Below are 27,802 nucleotides of genomic sequence, written 5' to 3'. Positions count from 1 at the left end.
CAGACCCCTCTAGGGCTGGGAACACCCGGAGGTCTCAGGATGCTCTGGGATGCCCTGAAGGCAGAGCGGGGCCTGGGAATTAGGGAGGAGAAGTTACTGAGAACACAGCACCAGCTGTAGAACTGGGGCAGAGAATTGTAGAGGGCAGGCCCCCTTGGGGAAGGAAACCCCTTGTCCCCCAACTCCAGCAGAGTCATAAGCCCAAGAAAGCACAGCTGTAGGTGTGCCCGTCTCCATCTGTCCCTCCTCTCTTCTCTCTGATGACACAATCACTCTTCATAATAACAAGCCCCTCCCCACCCAACTGGGGTAGGGAGGCAGCAGCGGTGTCTGGTTTTACTAGAAGGTCCTTTCCACGGGTAAAAGAAGAGCCAGTAGGATAGCATGTGCGACTCAGTTAAGCCATTAGCATCTGGATTGAGGATCCGACTCTCCACCAACTGGCTTTGTTTATTTAACTGCTGGCAGCTGTCCTCATGGGGAATGGTTAAATGTGTTCAAATCCAGTGGGGAAGCCTCACAAGGTGATAATGCGTTTGTATGGGGTTATTTATCACAAATAAACACAAATACTTTGTTGCTCTTGTTTAATTCGCGTTCTTTGATGTATAAACCGTTCCAAATAAGGGCAAGAGCCACCCTCTCAGTAAGCCAGCAGCCACAGGGTTGGAAAGATAGCTGGCGGACTAGGGCCAGAGCCCAAACCCATGGAGAGGCCACGGCAAGTGGTCCAAGTGGTGGAAGCCAGGGAAGCGCTGTGGTTCTCTTCCTCCGAGAATAAGGGCCAGAGCTTGGAGGACCGCCTTTCTTTTTGTTTTAAGAGAAAAGCCATCAAGTGGGGATTTCTTTTTTCAACCCAAAGGGAATTTTTTTCTCTTTTCACTTGAATGAAAACAAAACAAAAGCCTAAATGGGGAGAATGTTGGGGTGTGTGAGAATGTTGTGGGGGGTGCGAATGTTGTGGGGGGTGAGAATGTTGAGGGGGTGATAATGTTGGGGGGTGAGAATGTTGGGGGGTGGGAATGTTGGGGGGGTGAGAATGTTGTGGGGGGGTGAGAATGTTGTAGGGGGGTGAGAATGTTGAGGGGGTGAGAATGTTGGCGGTGTGAGAATGTTGGGGGGTGAGAATGTTCAGGGGGTGAGAATATTGGGGGGTGGGAATGTTGGGGTGTGTGAGAATGTTGGGGGGTGAGAATGTTGTGGGGGATGAGAATGTTGAGGGGGTGAGAATGTTGGGGGTGTGAGAATGTTGTGGGGGGTGAGAATGTTGAGGGGGTGAGAATGTTGGGTGGTGGGAATGTTGTGGGGGGTGAGAATGTTGAGGGGGTGAGAATGTTGGGGGTATGAGAATGTTGGGGGTTGAGAATGTTTAGGGGGTGAGAATGATGGGGGTGAGAATGTTGGGGTGTGAGAATGCTGAGGGTGTGAGAATGTTGGGGGGGTGAGAATGTTGGGGGGGTGAGAATGTTGGGGGTGCGAGAATGTTGGGGTGTGAGAATGTTGAGGGGGTGAGAATGTTGGGGGGGTGAGAATGTTCAGGGGGTGAGAATGTTGGGGGTGTGAGAATGTTGTCGGGGGTGAGAATGTTGAGGGGGTGAGAATGTTGGGGGTGTGAGAATGTTGGGGGTTGAGAATGTTTAGGGGGTGAGAATGTTGAGGGGGTGAGAATGTTGGGGGTGTGAGAATGTTGGGGGTGTGAGAATGTTGAGGGGGTGAGAATATTGGGGGTGTGAGAATGTGGGGGCGTGAGAATGTTGGGGGGGGTCAAGACCATTCCTTCTTGTTTTAAAACGTTCTTGGACTCCCAAGATCATCCCTGCCAAGAGCTCTGTGGCAAAGGTCTCCAACTGGGGTGTGTGTGTCCACTGGGTCTGCGGGAACAGTCCAGGGGCTCCTCTGCGGGCTGAGGTTTTCAAGAACGTGTATTTCTAGATCTCTAACCTGAGAAGGCCCTGTCCTGGCATTCTCTGGGATCTCCCCACCACGTGCCCTTTCTCAATGGGCAGATTCCAACTGACAGAAGAAAAGCAGGCTCCTTCTCGCTCTGATTGCTACGGTGTCCTGCTCCAGGACCCCAATCAGAAATGGGTTCTACTAGGGGCACCCGGGTGGCTCAGTCGGTTATGTGTCCGACTTCGGCTCAGGTCATGATCTCGTGGTCCGTGAGTTCGAGCCCCAAGTCAGGCTCTGTGCTGCCAGCTCAGAGCCTGGAGCCCGCTTCAGATTCTGTGTCTCTCTCTCTCTCTGCCCTTGCCCTGCTGGTGCTCTGTCTGTCTCCCTCTCTCTCTCTGCCCCTCCCCCCACTCAAAAATAAACACACATTTAAAAAAATTAAAAAAAAAAAAGAAATGGGTTCTACTAAAATCGTTACAATGGCAACTTAACACAAGTTATTTTAACACTGAGAGCCTATGGTGAAAGGAAATTAAAATAAAAATCTTATATATATCCATCCATTTCAGGTCCACATGCTGCTCAATGATAGACTTTTAGGCCAAAAAAGAGATGATGTTATAATAACATTCTGTGGGGGAGGAAGGGAGTGGGGAAGAGAGTGATAGATCCCTCACCTTTAAAGAGTTTTCATGGGGGCGCCTGGGTGGCGCAGTCGGTTAAGCGTCCGACTTCAGCCAGGTCACGATCTCGCGGTCCGTGGGTTCGAGCCCCGCGTCAGGCTCTGGGCTGATGGCTCAGAGCCTGGAGCCTGTTTCAGATTCTGTGTCTCCCTCTCTCTCTGCCCCTCCCCCATTCATGCTCTGTCTCTCTCTGTCCCAAAAATAAATAAACGTTGAAAAAAAAAATAAAGAGTTTTCATGGATTTTTTATAATTAATTAATTATTAATGTTTATTTAATTTTGGGGGGGGATGGACAGAGAGAGGGAGACACCAAATCGGAAGCAGGCTCCAGGCTCTGAGCTGTCAGCACAGAGCTTGACATGGGGCTTGAACTCACGAACTGTGAGATCATGACCTGAGCCAAAGTCAGATGCTTAACCGGCTGAGCCACCCAGGCACCCCTGTCAGGCGTTTTGACTTTAAAAAAACTATTTTCTTAAGTCTATTTATTTATTTTGAGAGAGAGCGCATATGCAGGGGAGGAGAGAGAGGGTGAGAGAGAATCCCAAGCGGGCTCCTTGCCGTCAGTGCGGAGCCCAATGCAGGGCTTGAACTCACGAGTTGTGAGATTGTGACCTGAGCCGAAAGCAGCTTGGTGGGACGCTGAACCGACTGAGCCACCCAGGCACCCCGTCATGCAATTTTGGTGGAAATCCATTTGCTGTAGCAATTAGATTCCACTGGATACCTTCAAAAATGCGATGTTAATTGCTGAGCTTCAAAATATCAGCCACTGTTTTAACAAGTGATATACTATTTAGGATGTCTCCTTGATGTATGAGGGCACACAGATTTTCAAATTTCCTTGAGAGGGGCAGTGAGAAAAGTTTGAAAACCACTGCTTGTGGAACCTATAAAGTCAAACAATATGGGATGGACCGAGGTCCGTGCTGCTGTGGTGACGATCCTACTGTCTTTCTGGGACCGGCTCACCGAGCTTCTGGCGGGCTGGGCTGGAAGGCACCGGTGGCCTTGGCCCATCCTCATCAACTCTGAAGGACTAGCACCTCATACACTTGGCCCCCCAAGCAGCCTGCCTCACTTACGTGGTCCAGGGCGTGAGTTTCTTTGGTGACGGCCGGGCCCCGAGTCCCAGGGCGGGGGTCCCTGCCTGACCCCGGGTGTGGAAGGTCAGCCCCCACTCAGCCGCTGGTGGCGGGACCAGGCGGCGAGCCCGCTCACCTGTACACGGTGTCCTCCCGGTGGAGGTCTTCCAAGCCACAGAGGATTTCTGCCGCATAAAACAAGGCTCGCTCCTCCTCGAAGCCAGGGTTGCCCATGTTGTAGATGTGGAACTTCAGGTCACCCCCGTTCATGATGGTCAGAACCAAGCACAGCGCGTCCTTGGTCTCGTAGGCATAGGCCAGGTTGACCTGGGAGCACAAGACAGCCCTGCGGTGAGGTTCCAGCCACCGCTATCCGCTTCCACTCTTCCTCCTCAGGGTCCTCGAGGCTGGAGGGGGAGGGCCGGAGTGGGGGGGGGGGCTCTCAGCAGCTTCGTGCCACCGCCCTACACCCGGGCAGCCTCACGGCACCGCTGCCCATTGCCCCTCTTGGCTGACGAAGGACTCGGACCTTCCAATATGGCGGTTCCAGGCGAGGAGGCAAAGTGGGGGTGGGCGGGCTGGTACTCGGCCCTTTCGGGAAGCCTGACAGATGGTGCCTGTACGTTTACACAGACAAAAGCACGTGCCTGCTTCATTTAGTTAAAACTGTGGGTTGCCTTAGCTGGCCAGTTAAGAAAAGCGGGGCCCAGATGCCTTTTGGGCTGGGGTCTCATTGTCACGGGGACGCTGGGAGCAGGCTGTGGAGGTGGCCAGTGGGACTCTGTGAAGTGGAGCGCAGTTTGGCAAAGACTGCCTCCTCTTGCATGCAGGACACATCCGGTCAAAGGGACCATCAACAGGCATGGACCTAGTTCCTTGCCGGTGCGGACCAGCTGCCCAAGGATGGATGCAGGCCATGAGACTGCGGGAGAGGCGGCAGGGCTGGGTCTGAGGCAAAGTACGCTGGGTGGTTCTCGTCCCTCTCCACTTAGGGGGCCAATACAAATGAAATCTGGCCACCACGGACCAGGCTGGGGACAGGCTGGGCCATAAAACTCGGATGCAAAAGTCAGGAACGATGGGAATTATTTCTGAGGGAAGGAAACAGAACGGGAGCCGAGCGGGAGGGCTCTGGGGACTGTGCTGGGTGCCAGCCTCTGAGCTGGCCCTCCCTCCCACACCTGCCTACGATCACCAAGGAGGGGCTCCTGGAGGGCACTACGGGGACTCCCTGCCAGGGGCAGGGGGCAGGGCACGGTGGAAGGTGGTCTGGGTCCTTGATGATGTGCCACCCCATTTATCGGGCACACGGCCCTTCTCCCCGGAGGAGGACCCACCATCACCAACCCCTATGAGAGCCAGTGCTGTCCCTTCCTTTAACGATGGGGGTTCCACAGGCAGCACTGACGCAGTGACCTATGGTCCCAATTGAAGGGGGCCGGCAGCAGAGAGGAAGGTTCTGGCCTCAAAGAGGCCTAGGGCCAAAATGCCAGCTGGTGGGAGCACAGCACCATCACACTGCCCAGGATGGGGCCGGCAGCCGAGGGCAGCCTGAGATGACGGGGAGAATGCACGCTCCCGTCCCCTCTGAGCGTCACCTTACAGAACCACGCCCTCCGGGGAATGACTGAAGCACTGGGTTGATGGCCTCTCTCGCTCCCACACAGCTGGTGGGCGTTTAGCTGGCACAACCTTCACGGAGAGCCATCTGGGAACTGCTTCCAAATGGAAAACGCACACACCCTCTGACACTGCCTTCCTCCACAGGGAGTACATCCTACGGACACACGGAGATGTGCCAAAGGCATGTTCAAGGGGTGACACGGCAGCCTTGTTCGCAGTGGCTCGAAGACCAGAACCCATCTGTATCTGTGGGGACGGGCTGCACAGCTTATGGTTTATCTCTTTGCTGTGTCGCAGGGGATGGTGTGCGGCGTGAAAAAAAGAGATGCCGCCGTAGATCTGGCCACAGGAAAAGACCTACAATTTAAGGGGAAATCACTGCAGCGAAAGATGTCTGGTAGGACTCCCCTGGCTAAAAATAATAAAGCCCATACATGAATCAGACATGTTGGAATGGCTACCCAAAGACAGAGGCTTTTGTTTTCAGTTTGAGCCTGTCTGTGCTGTTTGAGTGTCGACCCTGTGTATGTATATTGTTTTTTTACAGTGACGTGTGGCAGAGGCATTTCGAGCTGACCAAACACCCACGTACTCTTCCACACCTCCCTGCAGCTGGTTTGTCCCTTGCAGGGACTGGTTCTGGCCAACAGCCTGTGGGCAGAGTGAGGAATGTTCCTGCAGCTGAGGCAGTGAGGGTCCCTGGGCAAGCCCCCCGGCACACGCTTTCAAGACTCCAGGTGGGGCAGCTGTAAGGTGGGGGAGGGTGGCCGGATCTGGCTGGACCCTACGTGTGTGATGCTGGCCCGTGTTGTTTCCAGCTACTTCGAGCTGGGGGTTAGTTCCTGCAGCAGAGCCTGGCCTGGTCACGGTGACACAAGGCACATAAACAAGATGGCGGCTCTCCAGGATACTGACGCTTAGGTCTCCCCTGTGATGAAACCAGCCTACAGGGATCTGTGGAAACAAAGCTCCTTGGCCGGACCCAAGGTGGGCTGCTTTTGTCCCCTGAGGAGTTTCCCAGGTGGTCCCGGAGAACAGAGGCCATGGTCCCACACAGAGGGGAGCCAGGCCAGTTCTAGTGACAGGACCAAGGCAGCCACAATTGACCACGAGTAGCCTCGTGATGGAGGGAATGCCTGGCTGCCTTTCCGCAGCTCATTGCTGCCACACTGGACGGCCACTCCCTTCCCTAGGCACGGAAGCCCTGGTCACCAGAAGGGTGGCCTGTCGCTGGGGCCTGGACACTCACCACAAACTGGCTGTTGACCTTCTCTAGGATCTGCTTCTCGTTGAGTGCCATGGACTCCCCTTTCCTCTTTTTGATCCTCTTCTTCTCCAAGCGCTTGCAGGCATACATTTTACCCGTGGCCCGGACCTGGCAGGCACAGACCTGAGGTGCAAGAAAGACGACAAGGGTATGGAACAGGTGGAGGTCTGCCCCAGGCTCTTCCGTGGCTGGGTCTGCAGGGCTGGGAACTGATATGCCTAAGGGTGTTCCCAGTCTCGGGGCCCAAGGATGCCTGGCCTTGGACCCACCCCTGCCCCAGGCCCTGCCCTCAAGATCTGGCTTTAGTGCCCCCTTACCCTCCCTCCTTCGTCCTTCACATGAATCCTGGCCCTTGAAGGTGCACCATCAGCCATTTACGCAGATGTTTAGAGGACCGGCCAAGGCCTAAAGTACTGTCCCTCTCTCAGAGGCAACTAGATTTTCTCCGTCCCACGCTTCCAACCGGATGCGGCCGTTGCTAACTGGGGACTTCCAGGCACCAGCTGCTGGTAAGGGAAGCTTGTTTTGGTGTCGGACCCCTAACAACCCCGACTTTGTAACTCAGCAGAACGGGAGCCGGGGCATTTGGGGTCTTGTCTTCTTGACTCCACGCCTCTTTGGTTGTGTGACCTTGGCCCGGGTCATCAACCATTCTGACCCTCAGCTTTCCTCATCCCTAAAATGGGAATAACAAGGCTTGCCTCCCAGTCTGGGAACATCAGACGAAATACAACAGCACCTATTCACAGCAGCATCTGGCCACTCCTCCCTCCAAAGACAGCTAAGAACACCCGTTTCTCCTCTTCAGACTCAAACCCTGACTGGGGCTGGTTCCAAGAGCACCTCTGTCCCACGGGCCCTGCGGGACAGCCTCGTGTCTCACCTTGGTGGCACCTCCAGGCCCTACGCCCCACCCCCCTCTCCACCAGGGGGCGCAGGGCACTGTGGGTGCCTCCGGAAGGGCCAAAAACCGTGACAGAGTCTGGGAACTTCCAAAGACGTGGACGTTCACTCACCTCCCCAAAGCCCCCTTTTCCCAGCACTCGGTACTGCCGGAAAGTGTTCTTGGTCACCGGTTGCCTGGAAAGAAGCAAGAATCCAACATGGGTCTCACGGTGCGGAGATGCAGAATCCCCAAGAAATCAACAGCAGCAGCATCGCACACCTTCCCGACCGAGCCAGGAATCCTCCCTGTGGGTGGGACCCCCAAGGACCGGCTCTGCGGCTGGCTGTTCACATCCCCGGCCACCCGCCCTCGGCCCCCTGCGGCTTGGGACACCTGCCAGTCCTCGCCGGCTTGGAGGGAAGAGGGAGGCCTGGAGATGTGCGCTAAAGCTGCTTCACCACACTTTCCGTGTGGTTCCCCTCTCTCTCCCCGGTGAAGATCAGGTGGCTAAGCTCAGAGAGAAGCTGTGTTCTCTGCAGGGAGAAGGGAGGGGCCCAGGAGCCACAGAGGTTCAGTGTCCCAGGGAGGGCACAGCAGTCCTCCCCACACCTGCACATCTCGCCCACCTGCCCACCTCCGGTCCCCAGGGAGAAAGGCTGCTGGTCATCCTTTACCACCGGTCCCCAGCCTTTCCACCCCCGAGAGTCCCTTTATCACATTTCCCCCTGAGCTCCAGAACACTAGACGGTCCTGTCTGCCCAAAGCGGGATTTATGAAGTAATCATCGCTTTGTGTCTCCTGACCCCCCATTTTAATTAGCTGAGGCCATTTATGATGTCTAATCAGGCAGGCCCTCTATGAGGCCAGGGTGGGACTTCACAGAGTAAATAATCAGTCATCTAAAATTGCCTCGAAGAACCCCATGGTGCAGAGAGCTTGGGCTTTTTCATCACTGGCCTGTTTGATTAAAAATAACCAGCTTCCTTTCGCCCCGCCACCCCAGCTTTTCTGAGGTATAACTGACAAACGGCATCCAACTTGGTGTTTTGATGCACGTACACAAACGATGCACGTACATGTGAAACGATCACCACGATCAAGCTAACCAACATTCTGTCACCTCACGTAGTTACCGTTTTTTCTCTTCCTCTCTCGCTCTCTCTCCCTGGTGAGAACACTTAAGATTTACCATCTCAGCAAATTTCAAGCACACAATACAGTACCGTTAACTAGTGTTACTCACTGTACATCAGATCTCCGGAGCGTATTCATCTCGCACGATGAACTGAAACTTTGCACCCCTTGACCTACATGTCTCCCCATTTCCCCCACCCCCAGCCCCTGGCAACCACCAGTCTACTCTGCCTCTAGGACTCTGACGTTATTTTAGATTCCACATATAAGTGAGATCAGGTAGTATTTGTCTGTGTCTGCCTTATTTCACTTGGTGTAATGTCCTCCGGGCATCCCCCCCCCCCCGCCGTTACCATAAATGGCAGGATTTCCTTCTCTTTGAAGGCTGAATAATATTCCGTTGTATGTATTTGCCACACTTTCCCTCCCGTGCTCCTGGCAGCATTATTCACAACGGCGAAGATACGGAAAAACCTGAGTGTCCTTGGACCATGAGCGGCTAAAGAACAACCCACTTTTAGGATGCTGAACTTAGCTCTTGGAGCTCCAGGACTATTTCTGAGCATCCGACCCCACCCCAGAGGCTGGACCAGGGCAGAGGCCGGGGTGTGACTGAATTGGCCCAAATAATTGGGTCAGCTTGGGAAAGACCAGTGAGCCTCTGCTCACCCAGCAGCTCCTGAATGAAGCTTCTGTGGAAACCTTTCCGGCTGCTGGGTCCTGAGGAGGATTTGGATTTCAGGTCCTGGGCACCACACTTCTCTCAGGACAGTCCTGAGACTCCAGGGCTCTGCCTGGAGTTCACACGCCCTGACCCACTCTCTCTTCTGTTTCTTTAGGAAGCGGGGCCCGACCCTGCTGGGAGCACAGGGCCGCCCCTCCACAGGGCTCTCCCCGGCCCCATATCCTTCTGCACGCGAGCAAACGGGCTGCAGCGAGGCCTGCCATACGGCTGCACCCGCCATGTGGCCCTGGGAAGCCTTTCCACAGCCGCCCTCGAAACCACATGAAGGCGCCCGGGCCTAACAGTTTACGATACATGGAGAACAAACAGTCGGTCGACATTACCACAGAGCTCCTCTGCTAGGGGAAATGAGTGTAATACAATTTCCGAGGAATTTCTTGGTTAACCTTGGGAGGGAAAAAAAAAATCCCTTTAATATTTCAACAGGGCAGCACCAACAGGCCATGATCTTGTTAGCAAAAAAAAAAAAAAAAAAAAAAAAAAAGGAAAGGGAGGAAGCAGGCTGCTGTCAGTCGCTTGGGGCATTTCTAGGCCAGTCCTGCCCTACCGGCTTCAACAACTTAACGCCCACAAAAGGGCCTGACTTCTTTGCAGCCAGCGCACGGATTCAAAAAGTCTGTTTCCCCATTTCGAGTGTTCAGTACAGACAAGTAAAATGCAAGCCAGTGGCCACAGCTAAAGGATTCTATTGGAACAGAGTGCTGGGTGGAATGAGGACTGGGTGAAGGACTGGATCAAGAACCTTGGGTTCAGGTTCCAGCCGTGCCAGGCCCTTGAGTGTGAGCCAGGGTCAATCGATCAACCTCTCTGAGGCTTGTGTCTTCAGTAAAACGGAGATACTGAAAAGGCAGCTTTGTAGGCTGATGTAGTCAGACATCCCTACTAAAACTCTAGGGATAAAGGACATGTCTCCTCTGGGGGTCTTTATGGCAACAGTCCCCACTGCTTGAAGCACCTTGCATGCACACTAATGTGATCCTCACGCCTGCCTCAGGAGGTGGGACTATCCCCCTTCTGCAGGCGAGAATGCAGAGGCTCTGAGAAGGGAAGTGAGTTGCCCCAGGTCATGAGGGGGGTGGTGGTGGTGTCGAAGCCGGGATCCCAAGAAGGATGTTGCAGAGCCCACATCCCGCGTCTCACACCCACACTGCCACCCTGGGAAGGTGGGTACAGATCGGGTCGTGTGGCACACAGCCTAGGGCTCTGGGGCGGGGCGAGGGGGCACGATGACTACGTCCCCACCAGACTTTCCTGTGATCATCAGAAACACAAGGGCCAGCTGTTCCTTCCCATATCAGAAGCTTGAGGATGACAGCCACAGTGACACTGATGACCTCAATGGCAACCACAACAACCGTATCCAGCAGTTTGACTTCCTGGGGCCAGACGGCTGACCTTTCTGGAGCACTTGCTTATTCTAGGCGTGGACTATGCTTAGTTCATCTCATCCCCACCCAAGCCTACAAAGGCAGGCACTATTATTATCCCCATTTTTCGGATAAGGAGACTGAGGAGGGGAGAGGTGAGCAACCCTTCCTGAGGTCCCTCTGGAGACGGTCGAGCCGGGACTCAGACCCAGACTGTGGCTCTGGGGCCCTCCGCAGGATGTCTGCACTGACCCCTCACTTCTCTGGCTCTCCTGGAGCCATGATGTGCATGTGCGAGGGGGCCAGTGGCAGTGAGTGGCCAACAGAGAAGACTGTCCCCTGTTCCACTGTCAATTCCCACCAGTGGGGGTGGAAAGAAATGCCCCCCCAGTGGTACAGAACAGGGTGTTTTCCTCTGGGCTTCCTGAAGTGGGAAGGGAAGGGTCATGAATGGGGTTTCTAGGGCGTTCCTGTCCTGCGGCTTCCTCAGAGTCTGCAGGGCACTTGGCCAGCAAAGGTGGTGACACACAGAAGCAAGATGGCTCCTTGCCTTCTAACCAAAACGTGCCCAGATACCCATGAGCGTCGGAACTCTGGCACAGGGAACCCTGGGCTGTGGGAGGGGATGCTCCCACCCTCGTCCCGCAGCTGAGCCCAGCACGGATACAACGTAGGCATCGCCCCGTTCTGCAAATCCTGCAACAGCATGGTAGGCAGAGCCTGGTGCTGGGAGTCCCCCTCAGCTGCACTGCTCGCCTGCTGTGTGACGAGGCCAACCACGCCCTCTCTGTGGGTCTCCCTCCTCATTGGTCACATGGAGGTCGCAGCTGTCAGGCCAAGCCACCGCCATGTCTGTGAGAGCACTTTGCAGCAGAAAGGCAGCAAGTAAAACAGGAAAAGACGCTTGGTCTCACCCATTATCAGAGATGAGAACATAAACAAGAAGGAAAGCCCGATGCTCACATGGGAAGGCACGAGACTGGTGTTAATGAAGCTGAGAGGGAAGAGGGCACTGGGGCACTGGCAGGACTGGAGACGATGGCAGCTGTTGGGAGGGCAATCTAGCAGTCCCTCGTGGTTTAAAAGCAGTGCTTTGTGACCCAGACATTCCTCTGCTAGAGATTTCTATGGACGTACTTGCGAAAGGGCAGGAAGACATATGTATAAAGCTATTCATTATTTAGGGAAGATGGTACACAAAATTGAGAGCAACCTCCATGTCCATCAACAGGGGATTGGGCTAAATAAGGGATGTGTAATTTGCTCAAAAATATGGCAGCTCTTTATTCACTGGCAGAGGAAGAATTCCCAAAGACAGTGAACCAAAAAAATAAGGATAAGTATGTATGCATGTATGAGGGTGTGAATCGCGTGTACCTTTAATAAGAACAGAGCGTTTCTAGAAGAATAGCCAAGAACTTGAGCAACGGGAGGAGGATGGCTAATTTTATTTGAACCATGGACCCATGGAGGTAACGGATTTGTATGTGGGTTTTCAGGTGACAGGCGTGTACTCTCACCCCCTGCCCCCCACACCCTGGCACACACTTGTAGGTGGGTGTACAAGGGGAGCACTCACCTTTCCAACCACTTCCACTGGAGAAAGCGATCAAAATACATGCTGTCCAGATACTCATGGAATGGTTCGCCCTTCAGGTAGTCGTGGACAGACCTAGCTCGGAGGGAACCAACAAACATTTTATAATCCTGACCTTAAGCAGACAGGCGGAGCCATATGTCCAGCAGGTTAACCACCAGCCTCAGAGGCCCAGCATCCTGCCAAAGTGATGGGCTGATCCTACAAGCACTTACTGGGTACCTGCCACAGCACTGCTCTAGGCCTGGGGTACAGCCGTGAGCACAAAGTTGGCATCGCGATGTGGGACACAACCAGCAAGTAACAAACATCTAATAAACCGCTGCAGAGGCATGTGCTCATGAGAGAGGGTTGAGTGAGGTCCACCCTCCACCCCCGGCCATGTAATCATGACCTGAGCTGAAATCAAGAGTCGGATGCTCAACTGACTGACTGAGCCACCCAGGCACCCCAAGAAGGGACTCTTGAGCTGCAATGAGGACAGAGGAGTACTTAACGGGGTGCAGGGGTGTGTGGGGGGTAGGGGCAGAGCAGGGATGCAGCCCCTGAGATCCCAGGCTCTGGATCTGGTCCAGGACCAGTGAAGCCCCTGGGAAGTTTCCATCTCCACAGCTGAATTTCCTGGTCGCCTGCTCTGGGCCAGGCCTGGAGGGAGGGTTCTGAAACTGGCTGCAGGCAGGGATGGATGTGCTTCTTCCCTTTAAAAAGTGGCGACGCTGGGATGCCTGGGTGGCTCAGCCAGTTGAGCGTCTGACTCTGGATTTCAGCTCAGGTCATGATCCCAGGGTCATGGGATGGAGACTTGCATTGCGCTCAGAGATTCTCTTTCCCCCTCTCCTCTACTGGTGTGTGCAGCCTGGGCTCTCTCTTTCTCTCTCCCTCTCTCCCTCAAATTAAAAAAAAAAAAAAAAAGTGGCAATGCTGACCAAGTGTAGCCCAAGCACTTGGGACCTGCAGATGGCTGCGGCGGGGGGGGGGGGGGGTGCGTACAGTGCGGGGCATATACAGTAGAGGCATGTGGGACACTGTGTCCCGCCAGACATGACAGCAGGGGCCAGTGTAGGGGACCAGGTTGTCCACTCCCTCGGGGTCACAGTGACAGCCCAGGGACCTCACCCACTGTCAGATCTAACCCTCAGCCAGCTCCAAGAGGGCAGCAATCACGTTTGTTTCTGCTTATGGGGGTCTCTCCCTGGCACCTACCAGGGCTGGGTCCCCAGGTGGCCCTCCCCAAATGTCCATTCTCATGATGGTGCTCCCGGCTCTTCCCACAGTGCACAGGGGCACTGGTTTTCCTGCCTGGCTGTAAGCTTCCTGAAAGCTGGGACTGGGTTCTTGCTCACCGTGGTATCCCCTGTGCTAGGTGTCAGACACACAGCAGGTGCCTGGTTGTCTGTGGTACAAAGGCTGACCAAGGGCGCACAGCAAGTCCCCAGACTCATCCAGAGGTGATGAGGCTCCAGAAGATTTTGGTGCACATACTGGCTTATGCGGAAGGGTACGCATGTGGACACACGAACGTGTGTGTGCCTAGTGGCTCAGGCCTTCATAGTACGTGTGTGAGGGACCAGTGGGGACTTCACTGGTGCCTGGCCAACAGCACATGCACCGATTTGTCTGCTATTGCGTCAGGATCGCTGTATGGCCTGCAGACAAGGTGATGGGGTGACTGAGAAGGCGGCCTGTAGCCCCCCTTCCTGCAGCAGCACCACCCAGCTCTGGTTGGTGGCAGCAGTGGGGGTTGGGGGCCGGGAAGGACTTCCAAACCACCCAGACGGGGTCAAGTTTTTACACATTCCTCTGTCTCAACAGCCTGGAGACCACTTGCTTTCAACACCCTTTGAGGCAGATGTTTTCTTTGGACTTGGAACTTTGGTATCTTTTCCCTTCATAAGAAGTATACAAACAGCTGGGTGGCTTGGCTGGGGCCCCCGGGCACTGAAGCCCTGCCCTGGTGCCCAGCACGCCAGGTGTGGGGGAGAGGCAGCCTCTGTCAGTGGCGGGGGGGAGGCTGTGTGGCTGCCCAGAGGAGGCTGAAGGGCCCCGATGCTCGGTCTGGGGAGGGAGCGAGCACTTACTGTGCACAGGCAGAAAAGACTTCCTTGCAGGGCCTCTGTAGGAGCCTCTCCTCCGTCTGGGAGACCAGGTCCTGGCCAACTTGGGCTATGAAGACTGGGGACTGGAGGAAGAGAAGAGGGGGGGCGTCAGTGAGGGGCAGGAGCGGAGCGCCACCTGGCCCTGGGCCACGCGCAGCGTGGTCACTTGGCTCCTCTGCAGAACACGGATAATGATGTCCCTGTGTCCCGGGCTTGTGGTCAGACTCAAACGAGATGTGTGAGAGCTCGTGGTTACGGGGCCGTGCAACGAGGCCTGGCTGGTCGGGGAGCCCCCTGTGACCTTGCTGATGACCCCTGCCCGTGCTGGGCCTGTCTGCTCAGCAGGCAAGGGGAACACCTGCCCAGCCCTCAGGGCCTGCGTGACAGGGTCTGGAATGGCAGAAGGGCCAGCAAAAGGACAGCGCCAGGGGAAGGGTGCTCGGTGGGCACAGCTTCAACTAACAGACGGGGGTTCGGATCCCAGATCTGCCACTTGTAGCTGTGGGACCTTGGTCTGGACTCAGCCCCCTGTTATGGGGAAGATTATCAGGAATAAGAGTGTCTCCCCAAGAGAATCAGTGAAACCTCTGGGTCCGGCATGTGGCCCAGATGTGACACCTGGTGGAGAATGTGCAATAAACATCACTGCCGTCATTTCCTTCTCCTTCCAGGTGAAGCTGTGTGTGGCCTCAGCGTTTCAGCTTGAAAGGACAGTTCTGAGAGTTTCTGCACCCAAGAGCAGTGGTCAGCTCTGGGAAGGTGCTGGGACCACCAGAAGGCGGCCTCACCTTCCCTCTTCCCGCGACCATTCACCCTCCATCAGCTGTTCGTGCACCAGCTGGGCCACAAGCTGGGTTTTTAACAAATGGCAGGGATATTTGAGAAAATTGCCAGGAGTGGGCTCAGACAGAGGGGAGGTAAATACATCTTTCTCCCCCAAAGATGCTGAAATTGGAAAGGCCTGCTTTCTCCTTTCAGCTACTGAAATGCGACTATGGAGCTGATTTCCCTGCTAAGCCCACTAGGCAGGGTCTGTGTGTGTGTGTGGGGGGGGTCCATGTGAGGGGCGCTGGCAGTAAGGGGTCCTGATGAATGAAATCAGTGGCTCATTTTCTATTCATCAAGCCTCTGAAAGCCCACATTCCTGAGTTCCTTCCTTCTTTCTTCTCTCCTAGGTCCTGCCCCCTCTGGAGGAGGGCCCCTATGTGGGGGAGCCTTAGATGTTGGGGGGGGGTGGTGGCCGCAGTGACGGCAAATGCCGTGGGCGCACCCAATTACACCACACAGCAGGCTTGTTTGCCATCACCAGTCCTGGGTGCTTGTGGTTCTCTCCCACCTTGCCTCCCCTTCTGTCCCTGGCCGTACCTCCCTCCCCAGCTAAAAATGTTGATAAGTGGAACTGCAGAAAAGCAGCCTGTAGCGTATTGGCTTCTGACGCTCGTTTTGCAGAAATGATGCTCGATGTTGCAGAAGGAGCCCAAGACAGAGAAATGGGAGCCCCACACACCGGTCCACCCTCTGCCATTGGCCATTTTGTGCCTCTGTCTCCTCCTCTGTTACAGGAAAGTGCTGCTGCAGAGATGCTCTGTGGGTCTTTCAAGATTCAGGAATTGATAGTTGTGGGGGGGGGCGGGGAGGGCTGCATCTAAGACTCGGGGAACTTTCTTGGGAATTCTGGCAGCTGAATCTCTTGGGGATCAGTAACTCTGGGCTACTTCAGAGCAATCGGATCCTAAAACAAAACCCAGAGGCCACAGACAAATTTGCTTCAAGAGAGCTGATGGCTGGGCAGCCTTGGTTTGAAGGGCCCGGCGCAGGGCTGGTGTCCCCACTACATCACGTGAAACAAGGTGTTGTGCCAGGATGTGACTCGAATCTGGGAGGACTCAGAGATGCTGGGCGGGACGGTCATGGGGGGAAACCACCATTTCCTGGACCTCAGAAGAGGCACCTGAGTTGCCCACCTGCATGCAGTCCGCTCTGCCCCTGTCTTGTCACCCGACTCCGCCCAGGGAGGATCCACCCTCACCAGCAGTGGCTGAAGCTGGTGTCGGGCACATTATGAGGGTGTTAAAAGGTGAAGCCAGGGTAGCCCTCAACTATAAATCACTTTTTCTCCAGTAAAGACAGAAAACACAGAAATCAGGCAATACCCTAACGGGGAAGTTCTCTCTGGGCATCTGTGGTGATGTATAAAAGGGGCTGATTGAACTCAATGGCTCTCAAACTTTTTTTTTTCTTTTTTACTAGCAAACGTCTTTTTTCCTCTTCCACATGAAATTTATCTACAGATCCAGTATTTAAAATCAGTGGAAATAACTTAATGGGTAGCCCTGGTTTGCCTCCACTGAAAGCCAACTCTGGTCGGGCACTGTGAGAAATACCTTATATGCATTATTTCATCTAATCTCTGTTAAGACTCTGTGAGGTAAATACTATTATAATGCTCATCTCACAGATGAGCAAGCTGAGGTTCAGAAAGGTTAAGTCACTTGCCCAAGGTCACCCAGCCAATAAGTGGCAGACAGGCGATCTGAACACAGGTTGGGTGGGTGGGTCTAGAGCGAGTGTGGTTGAAGGTGGGGGGATGTCTGGGCCCCCTGTGCTCCTCCCTCTCACTCCCCCGTCTCCCAGGAGTCCCTTAGCCCTCAGGATGAGCAGGGCACTGTGCAGCCCTCCAGCAGAGGCAGGAAGAACTGAAATGGAGGATGATACGGCTCAGGGCAACGAGCTCCTGGGCTCAGAGAAGGAGATCATTAAGGGGCGAGGTCATCTAGGAAAGGCTTCATGGAAGACAGGGTCAGAGACCAAGCAGAGTTTGGGCTCAGACCTCCCACTCTTCATGGATCTTTCCACATGCCTGGATGACCACACTCTGCTTCCTTCCTAAGCAGATGGGAGGGGCCGTGCAGGGTCTAGGGGTGACCCAGCTGTGTGTGTGAAGTCACACTACTCTCTCTCTCTCTGGGGACGCTGCCCACGGCCAAAGCCCCAATAGGAGTTAATGAGTAGGTTTAACGACCATGGGTTTAAACTCAGTCTCTGGCTCAACATGAAGAGATTAAGTGATTCCCACCAACCCTCCTTTCAAGTGACTCCAGGGACTAATGCCTCTGCCAGTAAGGGAATCAGAAGCCGTTGGCCAGTTTAAGCTGGCAGCCGAAACCCAAACCCACCAGGAGAGTGACACCTAGGGGACATTTCAGTGGGACATTTGCAACCTGCATCAGTAGAACCGGAGGGTATCGGTCCTTCCCCTCCAGGTCAGAGAAGTCAGTTTCCAAGGGAGACACATTAGGAAGGCTCTCCCCAGTCCACAGGCAAGGTCTAACACACCCCATAAGACAAAGCACCCCCAGGCACCCAGAGCAACCACAGCCCAATCCGCCCCCTGTGGCTTGAAGACAGAATTCCACAGTTTCAGATCTCATTCCAGGAAGCTAATCCCTTCTGGTCCCAGGAGGCTTTGAGGGGGGCCAGGGAAGGGAGGGGTGAATCCTTCAGGCCAGGTGGGGTCTGGACAGGAATGTCACCCTCACCGCGAGAAGGCTCAGGGATGCAGGGGAACTACGGCTAGCAGTGTGGCCCTTTCTAGCAGGAACTGACCCTCTGGGATGAAGCAGAGGTCAGGGCGGGGAGAAGGGTGGGAGCCATCCTCCTCCATATCAAAGGTGTCCCCCTAATTTCTAATCAAACAGAAAAGGCCCTACGGTCCTTAGATATTTGCAGGGCTGAAAGCGGCCAGGAGAGCAGGTCTAATGGAGGTCTCTGCTAAAAGGTCCCCTGGGGCCAGTAGTACTTTGAAGTGACGCTTTATTTCTTTGGTCACCAGATGGTCTCCTCAAGTAGCTCCAGCCAGCAAGCCTTGATTTTTAACACAGCAGTGTGAATCTAGGCATCAAGTTTCCTGCGAAAGGTGTGGAATTAGCTCTTGGTGGTACACCTTCCGAGGACAGGAAGAAGGAATTAGGGACAGGGTTTCTCTGCTGGAGGCCCTGTCATGAGTGCCTGGCCTCCTGATGGTCTTGGGCACTGAAGCTAACCAGCTGGCCAACCGCCATGTGATCGTATGCCCAGCCCTGCCAGAAAGCCCACTCTGATGACAGTCAGGATGACCCTCAGCTGCTCTTAAGGAGTGCTCCATGGCCAACTCCTAGGACAGCTTAAAACAGCAAGACATGTCTTGGAGACATGGCTATGCTTGCCAGGGGCTGCTCTCCATCCCCCCCACCCCCCAACTGACAAGAAAGAACTCAGCTTCCTTGACGAACTGTAAGCTGCACGGGGCACCTGTCCTGCCCCTGAAATCACAACCGGAGCAAGAGAATCTGTACTGTGCTCCCCTCTTTGGCTAAGGCTCCTCCCCACTGTTTTCCCCCAAAGCTGCTGGCGAAGAGAGGGGGCATTAAACCTTGGGTGCGCTTTATCCACCCTCTGTGACTCTGTGCCTCTGGATAAGAGCCCCCCTCGCCCCCAGGGGAAAGAACCTGCTCCGCCTCCTTTGGAGTGAGAAATTGACCTTGAATCTATCTCCGGTGCCAGAGGAACTTGGGCCCCTCTTGGCTGGGGACCGGCTGCCAGCACCGCAGCTGGCGGGACAGACTCGGCACGTGTGTGCTGGGCGGTAACTGCCCCTCCGAATCCCTCAGAATATCTGCTCCCTCTTACCTCCTGCCCTGGTGGCCCAGACTCACTCTCTGCCGTTCCCGATGCTTATGCCACGGGTTCTGGGGATACGGGCAGCTCCTGCTGTCCGCGCTAATCAGAACCCACCTTCTCAAGCAGCAAGGGGTGGAGGCCGCGTGGGTGTTTTTCTGGGCACCGCAGCAGAGCGAGCAGAGCCCCTCCTGCCGCTTTGAACATGGGGAGGGAAGACCCTTGAAGGGGGTGAATGGGGCCAGTGGGCTTCGCACCATCACTGTCCCGTGGGTCCCTCTCCTCCCCTTTGTTCCCACCCTGGCTGAGTGCTCTGTGCCGTCACGCTGCCTCTACTGCTGCCCGTGACCCTAAATTCTGACAGGTGGCCCAAGCTAGACTCCTCTTACCCTCTGCTCCTTCCAGAGTAGCCTCTGCAACACTGAGGCACAGTACTGACGACCAGTAACGAATCAATGCCCTGGAGGCCTCAGGATTTCTAAAGAGAAGGTTGTAAGGGGAAGGATGGAGGTGGTGGGGGTGGGGGTGGGAGAACTGAGGACTTGGCCTGAAGCTGCATTTGTAGACCCCACTCCCCACCTCCGCTCCACACTTGGTTTGGGTGACTTCCGGCTAACAAAATACCCGCGGGAAGTCTAGAACTACCCCAGGGCCACCGGGCGCTGCGATTGCTCAGGGGTCCACCCTCCCAGGTCATAACTGCAGCTTCCTAAGGGCCTTCTGTGCGACACCCGAGGCAGGACAATCCGGGCGTTTCGGGGACTGAGGCAGGGCTAGAGAGGGACAGATGGTGGCGGGGAACGCAGGGGCCTGGCCTCGGCAGGAAGCCACCCCAGGGTGCTTTACTCAGTACAAGGTGCAGGAAGCGGCCGCTGATCACCCACCGCACCCAAGGCTCTGCCTCTTGGGGGGCGCCAACACCCATCTCAGTGACTTCACAGAGAGCTGCTGAAGTCTCAGGGCAGCCCAACCCCAGCTCTGCTTCCACAGCCCAGGTCCTTCAGCCTCGGCCGGCCCAGGAGTCCGCCCACACGGTGGCGCCACGGAGCCCCTCGCTGCGCGCTTCCCTGCGCCCTCACCCCGCGGGGGCCCAGCCTCCCCGGCCTCCGAAGAGGGAGGCCAGATGGCACACCTGAAATAATTACCCAGTGATTCATCTCAGACCTGAGGCGTGCAGCCCTTGCCGGAACGGTTGAGGGGGAAAATGAGAAATCGGCCCGGGAGGGAGCCCCGGGGAGGGAAGGCGAGAGCTGGACCTTGAGGGAGAGGCCGGATTTACGCAGGTGGAGGAGGCTGGCACGGCACGGACAAGGGCCAGGAGGCCGCAGAAAGCAGGCAGGGGGTGCGCCGGGTGAGGAGAACTCATCTAGAAGATGTTAAAAAAGCAGGAAGAGCTGACGCGGATGGCACACTGCCGTCTCCGCGAGGCTGTTTCTCGCGGACTGCTGAATTGTTAGCCCGAGGGTGGCATCCTGAGGGCCCTGCCGTCGGCTGCCCCAGCGGCTGCACCTGCTCCCCCTGGGCACTGCTGTCTCCCTCTGCATCGTGACAACTGGCAACATGAAGGGATGTCATTTCCCGCATGAGTGAGGAACTCCGCGTGTCTGAAAACCTTGTTCCTGAAGCATCCCCCAGCTTCAAAGTCTCTTGTGTAAAGACGTGAGAAAGGGGATCAGTTGTATGTGGCTGGTGTCTCTGGAGGCAGCCCAGGGATGGAGGCATGGTTGGGCTGTGAAAGCCCTTCAGAACTACCTCCCCTACCTCCTTAGCAGTTGTCAATAATCCTGAAGTGCCCCTGGGGTCACCCTCAGAGCCTTCTGGAAACACATGCCCTGCACTGGTCACAGATTCAGGACCCAAGGTGGAACAGGAGGAAGTGATCACAGAGGGCTTTCCTGGAAAGACCTGTCAGAGTCCAGCTGGTTCAAGCCTCTCATAGCATAGATGTGTTAACAAGACAAGGGACCAAGAAGGAAGGAGACCCCTCCAAGGTCATACTGTGGCCCATGGTACAGCCAGCAGTAACACCCGGAGGTCCTCTATGGCAGATCTGAGCGGACTGAGTGGATCTGAGCTGCACTGGCTCTAAAGCAGGTGTCCTGAGCCAGCTCTAGGGGAAGGGCATAGCTTTGGTCTCGTTGGACCCACTGAGATCCAGCTTGTCCCTCACCTCACAGAGGGGACATGCACATACAGCAATGCCAGCCCTGGTATCTCTCTCACCCACCCCTCCTCTCCATCCCCCACCTCACTGCCCTGCATTCAAGAATTCTCTTCTCGCACCTGCTACCGCTTGCTCCAGCATTGACATAATGACCCCCAAGGGAGTTTTTCCATACCACACAGGAGAGATGGTCTCCACTCCACAGGACAGAGCCCACTGCCTTCTTGGTCCTGAACCCAAACGCCCTTCTTGATCTGCTTCCCCTTCCTGCCTTTGGCTCATGGATGCTCACCCCATATGCATTGCTTCCTGGGCAAGCTCTAGCTTTCTAACTGCTGGACCTTTGCTCATTCCCTTGGAAGAAGCCCTTCCTGCCCCATCAGGACATGTCCAAATTCCACCCAGTCTTCAGGACCCACTTCCAATACAACCTCATCCAACCTCATCCAGGTTTGCCTGAGCAGGTTTTCTGAGCAGAAGAGATCTTCCACCCAATCCCAGCTCCCAGTAAGAAGTGTCACCATCATCACCACTGCTATTTCCCGAGCACCTACTATATGTTAAGTCCTAGAAGCTTTACATGGGGTTATCGTTCTAAATTCCCTCAAGGTAGGTTTTAATTATTACAATCTCCATCTTACAGATGCATAAATAGGCTCAGAGAAGTTAAATAACTCATCCAAAGTCACACAGCTAGCATGGGAGCAAAGACAGGATTCAAAGCCAGGTAATCTGGTCAAAGAGCCTTATTCCTAAACACCACCATGTCCTCCAAGAATGCCATTGTGAGAAGGATGTGCCTTTGGTCTTAGAGGTCCATGGGGGCTAGATAATGAGATAAAATGGACTCTGCATGTTTGGGTAAACACTATTTGTACAGTGTTGTACGTACCACACAAACACGTGCTCGTGTGTGTGTGTGTGCGCACACGCGCGCATGCACACACACACACACACACACACACACACACACAGGCTAATAGCCAACATATGCTTCGCTTCAACATATGAAAACATCCCACTGAGGAGCTCCGTGCTCATTAGTAGTGGTTGCATCAGTGAACAAAAGGTCAGCCCAGGAGACTGTCCGCTCTATCTCCAGACGCAAGCACTTAGGGCTTAATGATGTGTATATTTTCATATGTGGGCAGCTGACATTCCCCATGTAAACTATTTGCAATTTCCCAGTGTGGACAGGCTCCGCTTTCAGGAAGAGCTGAGTGGGAAAGGGCATCTGGAGGGCCCCCTGCCTTCCAGAAAGGGCTGCTTAGAGGTTTGCCTGTCTGGCCCATTCCAGGGTGCAGACAGCTGTTTCTTGGGGGGCGACCCCCATTTCCCATTTCTCCTCCAGGACGGGAACAGGGGAAGGGTGCGCCCACAGCCGTACCCTGGCCACCCCTTGACCTTCCCGAGGGGATCTGCGTCAGCCTCGGGAAGCCCTGCGCACGGAGCTGCCAGGGCCTGGCTGTGGGCGGGGGCAGGGGTAGGAGCCAGGCCTCCAGCAGGGCCAGGGCCAGAGGCGGTGTGGGCGCCTGCAAGGGAAGCCGGCCTGATAGGTACAGCCCCTCGGTGTGAGTTTTCCCACAGATTTATACTTCTGTTGCTCCCCAGAACAATGCCATTTGGTGGGGCTTGTTGTTCTGGGGTTGTAGACATGGAAACCGAGCCACAGACAGCTCTTTGAAGGGCAGGGAAGTTGGTCATTCCTGTCTTACCAGAATCAGAATACTAGATGGGGATCTAGTACCCCCTACATGCTCCTAGACGAACAGTTGGCAAAAGGTGGGCCTGAGACTCAAATCCAGGCCTGGCTGCCTCCAAAACCTGTTTGTCTCTGCTTTGCTCTGCTGAAATGAACTGATGATGGCACACAATAGTACTCAATGTATCTGTTGAATAAACGTGTGTGTGTACATTCACATTTATAGCAGGGAAGAGGGAAGCAGAGAGCAACGCTGTCTTGTCCATCGGAAGTACCCTCATGAGGGGCGCCTGGGTGGCTCAGTCGGTTAAGCATCAGACTTCGGACTCAGGTCATGATCTCACGGCTCGTGACTTCAAGCCCCTGTGCTGATAGCTCAGAGCCTGGAGCCTGCTTCGGATTCTGTGCCTCCCTCTCTCTCTACTCCTCCCCTGCTCGTGCTCTGTCTCTTTCTCTCTCTCAAAGGTAAATAAACATTAAAAAAATTTCTTTTTTAATTAAAAAAAAGAAAAGAAGAAGTAGTAATACCCTTATGAGGTCATCTGGTCTACCCTGCCTTTGTGACAACCAGGCCGGAGTTCTTCGAGATGTTCTTAGTTACAACTGGTTGGGAGCGCCCGCCTCGGGCAGAAACTGTGGGCTGGAGGCTTGGGGGAGAACCTGGAGCTGCCCTCGGGGGCAGATCCCGGTGCCCGGGTCCCTCGGCCCAAGCACAGCTGTGTCTCCCTCCGGTTTCATTTCATCATATCCCCACCCTCCCCATAAATTCCTCCTTTGTTTGAGCAACTGGGAGTTAGGCATCTGCCGCTTGCTGCCAATAACCCGGACGAGTTCACGACGCGTAAAATGAAGCGGTAGGGCAGGGAGGACCCCCCAAACACGACCCGAGCCACCAGACCTTTCCTCTCTCCTTGCGTTTCCTTCCCCGCCACCTCTCAAGTCGGCTGCTTCTAAGCTCTGCGAACTCAGCCCAGCCCCCCTGACTCTAGGGATGGGGACCAGGACTGGCAGGAGGCGGGTGGGGCAGGGCTCCTTTTAACCCCAAATCCTGGCTTGAAATGAAACCTGCTTGTACAATCTCGACCAAGAAGACAAAGGAGGGAGTTTCCTGAACGGCAGCCTTGGACAGAGAGTTTCCTCACTCGAGGGTGGATGTGAGGTCTGGCTGGCAGGAAGAAAAAGCACCGCTATTCCACCTTTTTAATCAAAACCTTCAGTGCCATGTGCAAAAGCCACTGTCGAGCAGTTCCTCCCTCTGACCACGGCCGGGAAGCAGACACAATCCGCGAGCCCCAAATGAGAATAGAACCGAAGGACAAAGTCAGGGTTTTGTTTTCTTGGCCACCGGGGGGAAGAAATAAATCAGCCCAGACAAATGCTCGTGAGCAAAGCGCCGTGGGGCTGTGGCTCCCTCCACTCAAGGCTTGATGTCTGGACCCTCCAGCTCTCAGCTGAACCGTCCCCAACGCCTCCCCGAGGGTCCACGTGGTCAGCCTGATTGGTGGGCTTTAAGGCCCGAGCACCGTGCCAGATGTAGCCCCACTGGGCAGAGACACAGGCTGGACAGGCAGCCGGTGGCCAGAGGTCCCGGGGGTAGAAGCCAAAAAACGACAAGTCCCACTGTGCCCCTTTTGAGTTCTAAGGGAGCTCACCGCTTCCCCTCAGGGTGGGCACAGTCTCCAGTCAGAAGCGATTCCCTGAAGCAGAGAAAGCTTAAGCTGTGGAGCCCTTTGCTTGCTGTCCTGGGAGCCACCGACAGCTCTAGGTGGGAGGGAAGCGTTTCTGCACAGGCACTGAGATACTCACTTCACTCACTTCGGGTAAACTGAGATCTCGGATAAAAAGGGCCCGAGTCTCCGAGGCTCCAGTCATTTGTTGTGATTTCTTTTCTCATTCTCAGGAAATGCTTTTGGACCTCATCTTCTCTTCCTTTTTGGAATGAGGACCGTCTCCAAGTTATTTCAGCTTCAGTCCCCACAACACCTGGATCTTCCCTCGTCTCCAATGGACAGCACTTTGTCTCCCAGGGGCCTTCTCTGGAGACACACCCAGGAGTCCACCTTCTGTCTGGTACCAAGTCTTCAGGAGACCGATCTTCACCTTTGTCTTTCCACGGTGAACAGCCAAAGACCCAGAGTCTGAGGAGCTCACGGGGCTCCCTGGAGCTTCTCGTGGAAAGGGGAGAAGGTTCAGAAGGCAATACCTTGACATTGTTGAGAAGTAGCCTGGCATCCTCTGTAAGGCCCACGATCCCATTATGATGCAGATACACGGGACCACCCTGGCCATCTCCTTCATTCTTTGAGTAACAGTCTCTTTATTTATTTATTTAAAAAAATTTTTTAATGTTTTTATTTATTTTTGAGACAGAGAGAGGCAGAGCATGAGCAGGGGAGGGGCAGAGAGAGGGGGAGACATAGAATACGAAGCAGGCTCCAGGCTCCAAGCTGTCGGCACAGAGCCCGACGCGGGGCTCGAACTCACGGAGTGTGAGTGTGACCTGAGCTGAAGTCAGACACTCAACTGACTGAGCCACCCAGGCGCCCCCGAGGAACAGTCTCTTGTACCACTTTGGGGGTGAGTCTGGAGAGAGCTGGTTACCCCACCAGGCCAGGAGGACACTGCAAGGGATGGGAGCTGTCTTTGGAAGCAGAGCTGAGGAGGTGCTTGCGAACAGTCAGAAGCAAGGAGCTCCCCACCTCTCCTGCTGGAGTCCGAGCTGAATTAGTCCGTCAGCCACATAGGTTCCCTGAGTGTCTGTTCTGAGCTCAGGTCATGAGTTGCACCCCAAGGACCTCATAGACCAACTTACTCGGCCAACGGCAGGAAGCAGTTCAAGACTGCTGGGGACTAAGGATGGCTAAGAGACTAAGAGTGTGGTGCAGCCTCTCAGCCCCCAGGAGAAGAGCTCAGAGAGGCAGTATCATCAGGATGTAAGTGGCTTCAAGGCTGATCACCGGTGAGGTCTGACTAAGGCCCCGAGGATGCAGGGGGCTTGGTTAAGCAATGAGGAGGAGGACCTTTCCTGCTTTTAGGTCCTGGCATTTGCACACTGAAGTATTGTGAGAAGCCCAGCGCTCTAGAAGAATCCATTCTTGGGCGCCTGGGTGGCTCAGTCAGTTAAGCATCTGACTCTTGATTTCGGCTCAGGTCATGATCTCATGGTTTGTGCGATCGAGCTCTGCATCAGGCTCTGCACTGAGAGCATGAAGCCTGCTTAGAATTCTCTTTCCCTCTCTCTCTCTCTGCCCCTCCCCATCTCGGGCTTGCATGTGCGCGCTCTCTCTCTCTCTCTCTCTCTCTCTCAAAAATAAAAAAAGCTTAAAAACAAAATCAATTCTTGTCCTGTGGCAAAAATTTCTGGACAAATTTAAGATGGCCGCATTGTCTTTGAGGACCCCAAACAGCAGACTCACAGAGGTCACCAACTGAGTGAAGGGCTGTGAGGCCCGGAAGTGCTCTGAGCAAGCCTGCTGCCTCTGAACGGGCTTCCCACCCTTTCGGGCAGTGGCCCTGCTGACCTGGACGCCCCAAGTCACAAGGTGTCACGTCTCCTGGGTCAGCAAAGTGGAGAAACATAGCCCTTGAGAAACGGCCACAACCCTTCAAAAATGGAAAAGCAGATTGGGGCTTAAAGGGGCTTGACCTGTATTTCCTTTGCTGTTCAAGTGGCTTTGCAGAAATCGGGAGGAAGGATTTTTAGGGGTCACGGAGAGAGAGAGAGACAGGACATTTTTAAACATTGGCAGAATTTAGCCAGGGGCCCCGAGAGCTGGGCAATTTTAATGAGAAAGAGGAAAATACATGAGTGACCCTGACCCAGGCCTTGACTCTTTACGTCAAAAGCAAGAGGCGATAATTAACAGAATGAAACGTGTCTGGACGTGGAGTGAGGGGCCAGCCGGGCTCTGTCAATTTGATAATCCCCGGCCATGACCTGTGGGCGCAAAGCATTGGATGGGGGAAGATGTGCTGTTTACCCGCAGGCCGCACACACTGGCTGTGGGGACCCAGAGAAGCGTGACTTTTCCTGGCGAGTTGTTTGAATGCAGCCCCCTGTCCTCTGGGTCAGTGCAGCCGCATGCAGGTAACTCATGAGTGGTGCTCTGGTCCGAAGGGGCTGGAGTGCAGGACGCTCAGGGCAGGGAGTGTCCCTCATTCCTTGTGCGTGAGAGGCACGGGCACAGCAAGCCAACTTTCCATCTTCCAAAACACCCTCCCGTTCCCCGGCTTCCAAACCGGCTTCAGTCTGAAATTGTGTTGGAAATATCTTGGCCTTGGAAGGTATTTCTCCAGTGAAGATTTCATTCCGTGGGGCTTGGGAGTGAAGGAGGGGCAGGAATTTCCAAAGATCCAGGGAATTTAACCGAAACCCCCCACCCCCTACCCCCCATGATGTCATTTCTCTGCCCAAGGCCCAGGGACGGGGAGGGGACCGTCAGGCTACACAGTCAGCGGAGAACAGGCAGCACAGAGCCCAGCATCGCTGCCCACCCAGGGCAGATCTGGGGAGGTGGGGGAGGGGGGGTGTCCTCAGGAACCCTAAGGCCGACTGCTCTGTCTCCAGCCACTCTAAAGACAGGAATGCCGGGCAGGAAATACTATACACACACGCAGGAATGGGGATCGGAGGCGGAGCTGGCTCCATCGGCATCAAAGGAGCATCCAATTTTCTGACCTGGAGGGTCACGAGAAAGGAAAGGGACCCAGACGGGCATGCTGTGAGGAGCCCGGGCTGGCACGTTTGCCTCCAGGATGTCAGAAGGAGCTGAAAAGAAGTCAGGCTGCGGGCAAAGAGAATTTGTTTTCCAGGAAAGGTTAGGGGAGAAGGATAAGTATGTCTCTTTGAAGGACAAATGCACAGTCGTTAAAAGTGCTGTGCGGGGAGACCGGGACAAGAGA

General features: G+C 54.9%; 1 protein-coding gene across 1 annotated transcript in view; it reads right to left on the bottom strand.

Annotated features, from left to right (window-relative positions):
* The window catches only part of GRK5 (G protein-coupled receptor kinase 5), a 212,580-nt gene that overhangs the window by 13,790 nt on the left and 170,988 nt on the right, over positions 1-27,802 (bottom strand). The window contains exons 5-9 of the mRNA XM_047073520.1: positions 14,361-14,461; positions 12,265-12,357; positions 7,570-7,633; positions 6,536-6,676; positions 3,800-3,990 (exon numbers count right to left, since the gene is read on the bottom strand). Of these exons, the coding sequence (XP_046929476.1) occupies positions 3,800-3,990; positions 6,536-6,676; positions 7,570-7,633; positions 12,265-12,357; positions 14,361-14,461 (590 nt within the window). The remainder of the gene's footprint in view (positions 1-3,799; positions 3,991-6,535; positions 6,677-7,569; positions 7,634-12,264; positions 12,358-14,360; positions 14,462-27,802) is intronic.

The sequence above is a fragment of the Lynx rufus genome, unplaced genomic scaffold, assembly GCF_022079265.1.
Source record: "Lynx rufus isolate CCGP_SWC_20201006 ecotype Redwood Valley unplaced genomic scaffold, mLynRuf1.p SCAF_11, whole genome shotgun sequence".
In the NCBI taxonomy this organism is placed as follows: domain Eukaryota; kingdom Metazoa; phylum Chordata; class Mammalia; order Carnivora; family Felidae; genus Lynx; species Lynx rufus.
The sequence above is the reverse complement of the archived record's forward strand: the minus strand, read 5'-3'. Positions and strand labels throughout refer to the sequence as shown.